At 32.2% G+C, this 5,807-nt stretch overlaps 1 protein-coding gene across 1 annotated transcript; it reads left to right on the top strand.

Annotated features, from left to right (window-relative positions):
* On the top strand, positions 384–1,403 carry LOC107633847 (putative F-box protein At3g29830). Its single transcript, XM_021117481.1, has one exon. It carries the CDS (start codon positions 414–416, stop codon positions 1,401–1,403), a length of 990 nt encoding a protein of 329 aa, XP_020973140.1. The 5' UTR covers positions 384–413.

Raw genomic sequence — 5,807 nt, 5'->3', positions numbered from 1 at the left:
ATTTTGTTAACCAAAATTTAATGAAAAAAATAAAAAATTTTTAAAAGATATTTTTGTAAAAAATAATTTAGTTTTTCTTGAAAATAGATAAAAGACATTAGTTAACACAAAAGAATTTAAAATAGATTAAAATGAAATTTTTTAAAATCTATAAAAGAGGAAAATATACATTTTATAAATAAAGAGAAAAAAATATTATTTTAGTATCTCCTAGGAGAAGAGTGGTATTTTCTCTACTAATGACCAATCATTGCACTGTTTTGAAACTACTACACAAAAGTCAAAACTCTTCCCTTCAAAAGGTTATGTCTTTTAATTTGCACCACTTCATTATCAAAAACCTCCCTATAAATATAATTAATAATTCTTCATATATAGCTCCACATTCCATAACCATTTCAAGAACTAGAAAGATGGCAGAAAAAGAAACCGACAAAATTTCTTCATTACCCGAAGAGCTTCTTCTCAACATTGTTTCCTCGCTTCCTTTCAAAGAAACAGCGAAAACATGTATCCTCTCCAAGAAGTGGTTGAAGATGTGGCAATCTACCAACACAGTGAAGAACAACCAACTCGAATGCAAGAACGTAGAAGCTTATGGAGCCCTTGAAGCACTGCAAAGGAAGACTTTCAAGAACTTCATCAAGATCTGGATCACATTACATAAAAACCACCGTCTCCACGATAAATTCACCCTCAGGGTTTCTCCTCCTTCGAACTGCGGTGACATCGTTGGAGCCTACGTCGATTTCGCCGTAGAGGATGGCGTGAAAGATTTGGAACTCGATTTCGCCGAGGCGCAGTGGGAGGACGAACATCCTGAAGAGAATATCCACGATGCCTCAGTTGAATTTCCGAGACACCTTTACGAGAACAAGAAACTGCACCAGAAGCTCGAGAGTTTGAAACTGCACTCGTGCAGTTTCGCGCCTGCAAATTTCGCCAAGTTTGTGGCACTGAAAGATGTGACTCTTGCTTGGATTCCGTTGCAACTGGAATCGATTAGGACGCTGTTATCGACGTGCAAGTGGATCGAGAGTTTGAGCCTGAAGAAATGTTGGGATATTGAATCCTTTGATGTAAAGAAATTGGAACTGAAGAAGTTGGTGATTGATAGGTGCATAATTGGAACGGATTATATTGGTTTTGAGGCGCCAAATTTGAAGGTTTTCAAGTACTGTGGTTCAGTGCCGCCGGTGTCTGAAGTGAAGGTAGAAGCTGGTACCATAGAGGAGGCAGATCTTGATTTAAGCCCCATGGATGAGTTCTTTGAATGTGGCAACGAACTTCAGAATTTTCTTCAAGATTTCTTTGCGGTCAATGTTCTTACAGTTTGCAGCGTGATTCTTCAGGTACTTCGTATATGTGTGTTATTGCAACGGTTTCTTTGGTTTTGGGAATAGTAATAGTTAGAAATGGTAGACTGTAAGACTATATTTCATTACTAAATTTCTAGCTTTATATTTAAGTATATATACTAATACTAATATAGTAACTAAAACGTTTTTTATGTGGATCTTAAGAATTTCTGGAAGAGGTTGCCAGTGCCAACTTGCTTCAGAAGAAGCCTCAGGGAAGTGGAAATGAATGGGTTTATCGCCACAAGCGACCAACTCTATGCATGCTCCTATTTCATCAGTGCGGCTTCAATTTTGACGAAGCTCAGCATCAATGTTTTGAATAACAAGAATGATGACCCTAACACGGTGGAGATGCGTCGTATTTTAGCATCGCAATTGCTCCGTATTCCAAAGGCTTCAAGAGTTTTGGCCATAATAATTCGTTGACTGTTATTATGGTTGGGAGAAAACTCTTTGTTAATAGATAATAGAGATGCAGAGGTATGTATATGGTTAAGGAGTGCACTGATAAATATGTCTGTACAGTAAAATTTCCCCTAATACCTACTGATGAATTGTAGATGTATCCTATGAAATTTTAATATAATATTTGGTAATTTGTGTTGTGATAAATATAAATTGATGTCCATTTAATATATTGTGACTTTTTTTACAATGTTAGAAAAATTTTTTCGATACAAAAATTTAGTTTTTTAGTAAAGACTAAATTTTATGAAGTTTGAAAAATGAATATTTTATACACGTATAAATAGTAATAAAATCTGAAGTATATGACACAACGATAATAAAGCACTTTTTTCTTTTTTTTACATGCTACGATAATTATATAAACACTCTTCTCTTTTTTATATATACATTACTACATATTAGTAATATATATATGAATCATTTCTATTATATTAAGATATTAATTGTGGTGAACATTAATACTAGATTTATTTATTTACATCTTTTTATTTTATATTTATTTTTTTTTATTTATTTATTTTACAACACGCTATCAGCACGAGATTCTGATCAAAATTTAGGAAGACTCAGGTAATAAATTTTTATTATGTCAAATTAAAGCTCTCTTATCTCGAATTTAATACTCTTGATATATTTGAAAACAACTACTTATCGTGGATACTAGATGGCGAAAAAATGCATTTCAGAAAGATAAAGCCAAAGTTATGATCTTCTTTCGTCGTCACATTGACGGAAGATTGAAAAATGAATATTTCCCACTAAAACATTCTACAGATATGTGGAAAAACCTTGAAAAAAGGTATAATCATAATCATAAAAAAAATAATGATATTTCCTCAAACCCGATATAAGTGGACACACTTACGTCTACAGAATTTTATATCCATAAATGAATACACAATTCAGCAATGTTTCGAATTACCTCATGAATAAAATTATGTGGAAAAAAGATAAATTATAATGACATATTAGAAAAAAACTTTCTCGGCCTTTTATGACTCGAATGTGCTCCTGCAACAACAGTATCGAGAAAAAGAATTTAAAAAATATTCTGAGATAATTTTTTGTCTTCTTGTTGCTGAATGCAACAATGAGTTGCTTTTAAAAAATCATGAAGCACGCCCAGCTGGCGTCGCCCCATTTTCTAAAGCAAATGCAGTAAATCATTACTTCAAAAGAGATAAATGGCAAGGTTTTGATAATAAGAAAAATTATGGAAGGAAGAAAAATTATATTCACAAGAAAGGATCTCACCAGAAAGTGGGATAAAGAAAAAAATAATGGACAAAATAAACCAACAGTGGATAAATATTTCCATTGTGGTGGAAAGGGCCATTGGTCACGTATCTGTCGTACCCCAAGACACTTAGTTGATCTTTATTAAGCATCTTTGAAAAAGAATGACAAAGGAAAGGAAACAAATTTTGTTTCAAATGATGTTGCTAAAAATTACACTACTCATTATGAAGTATTTGATTTCTTTGAGGATCTTGAAGAAAATATTGGTCATTTGCTCAATGATGAAAAAGTCTAATATGTGGATTTGTTAAGTACTCATGTAAATAAATAATGTAAGAAACTTCTTGTTAAATTTTATTTTCTACGTGTTTGGATTTTAAATATAGATAAGTATTGTTTTAGTCCCTAACGTTGAGGGTCAGAATCAAAACCATCCCCAACATAATTTTTTATTTAGAATCATCCTTAACATTTTTTTTCGTATTAAAATTGTCTTTTTTAACTTTTTCTGGACAAAAATACCCTCCACTACTATCAGCACCTTTACTTCCACCGCCACCAGCACCTTTACCTCCACCACCAAGAAAAACAACATCAATGAAATCAACATAAATTCAACAAATCAAGGAATCGAAAATTCAACAAATCAACACAAATTCAACAAATTCAACAATCAAATCAACACACAACAACATTAAAATCAAAAAACAACAAATCAAAATCAGAAGTAGAGGCAGTCACAGAAGCAGAGAAAGCAAAGGCAGTCATAGAATCAGAAAACTTATCATGCTCCTTGTGCAATGGATGTCTCGAATGCTCCTTGATTTTATTTCTGATTAAAAGCAAGAAAGCAAAAACAGAAGCAGAATCGAGAATCAGGAAACAAAAAGCAAGAAGTAGAAGCAGTAGAAGCAAAAAGCAAGAAGCAGAAGCAAGAAAGCAAGAAGCAAAAGCAAGAAGCAAAATCAGAAAAGTAAGAAAGCAGAAGCAAGATGCAGAAGCAGAACCAAAAAGCAAGAAGCAAGAAGCAAAAAGAGAGGGGGCGAGGTGCAGATGAAACGCAAGGCGGCAAGGCGAGGTGCAGCAACAAGGTCAACGGCGGCAGTGGCTCGCGTCTCCTCTCTCCCTCACGATTCCCAACGGCGGAATAAAATTAAAAATTTTATTAAAAAGAACGATTTTAATACGAAAAAAATCGTTAAGGATGATTCTAAATAAAAAATTATGTTAGGGACAGTTTCGATTCTGACCCTCAATGTTAGGGACTAAAACAATACTTATCCCTTTTAAATATGATGTATATAAATAATGTTTAATAAAATAGTAATGTTTATATTTATGAATTTCAAAATTATTAAAATAATTTTACTGCACATATACTTTTATTCATTTTATTATTATTATTATTTGTTTTTGAAAAAAATGACAAGGACATATAATGAAGATATTTGCCTTGCGAATAGGTGCAAGTTCGCATACTATTCTCAAAAATAATATATATTTTTACACATCTTATACCAAAAGAAGAATATGTTAATACTATTATTGGCTCATGCAATATGATAGAAGGCTCTGGAAGAATTATAATTTTGTTTCCCAAATGAACAAAATTCATAATAAATAATGTACTATTGTCTACCAAGTCTCTAAAGAACTTGTTGAGTTTTAAAGATATTTGCCAAAATGGATATCATATTGAAACAATGAATGAGGAACATCATGAGTATTTATATATCACAACTCATGATTCAAATAAAAAGACTATATTAAAAAAGTTACGCTCACTTTCATCTGGGTTATATTATACTAAAATGAGTGCAATTGAATTACATGCCATTGTAAACCTGCAAAAGTTTACTAACCTACATGAATTTAAAATTTGGCATGATCGATTGGGTCATTCAGGAACAACTATGATGCGAAAAATTATTGAAAACTCCCATGAACATTCACTAAAGAACCAGAAGATTTTTAAATTTAGTAAATTTTGTTGTGCTGTATGTTCTCAAGGAAAGCTAACTTTAAGGCCATCACCAGTAAAGTTTAGATTTGAGTCTCCTAAATTCCTAGAAAGAAATCAAGGCGATATATGTGGACCTATTAATCCACCATGTGGATCTTTTAGATATTTTATGGTCCTAATAGATGCATATTTGAGATGGTCACATGTGTGCTTATTGTCTTCTCGCAACTTGGCGTTTACGAGATTACTTGCGCAAATTATTCGATTAAAAGCACATTTCCCAAAAAATCCAATCAAAGTAATTCTTCTTCACCCATGATCTTCAAAATCAATGAACAATTGATATCCAATAGATCCGCTCAAGTGATAATCTGGCAGATTTATTTACAAAATCACTTCCAAAATCCTCCTTTAAAAAATTGGTACATCAGATTGGGATGCGCCAATTTCAAGATATAAAATAATGTTGGCAAAGAGGGGAGACTATACTCTTTTTTCTTTGGTCAGGTTTTTCTCCCTAATAAATTTTTTTACAAGATTTTTAATGAGACAGTCCTCATCACAAATGATATTGTACTATTTTTTCTTTACTAAAATTTTTTTTCATTGGGATTTTCTTTAGTAAGATTTGAATGAGACATAATCCTAAATGGACATCCAACGAAAAATGTTGTGATAAATATGAATGGAAGCCCATTTAATACATTGTGACTTTCTTCACAATGTTGGGCGGCTAACTTTTTTTAATAGAAAAAATTAGTTCCTCAAAAAATACT

Source organism: Arachis ipaensis, chromosome B03, assembly GCF_000816755.2.
Source record: "Arachis ipaensis cultivar K30076 chromosome B03, Araip1.1, whole genome shotgun sequence".
In the NCBI taxonomy this organism is placed as follows: Eukaryota; Viridiplantae; Streptophyta; class Magnoliopsida; order Fabales; family Fabaceae; genus Arachis; species Arachis ipaensis.
Note: the sequence above shows the minus strand (reverse complement) of the source record. Positions and strands in the feature narration are given on the sequence as shown.

Excerpts from the sequence above, each read along its gene's own strand:
- LOC107633847 (XM_021117481.1), top strand. The coding sequence starts at position 414 with ATGGCAGAAAAAGAAACCGACAAAATTTCTTCATTACCCGAAGAGCTT.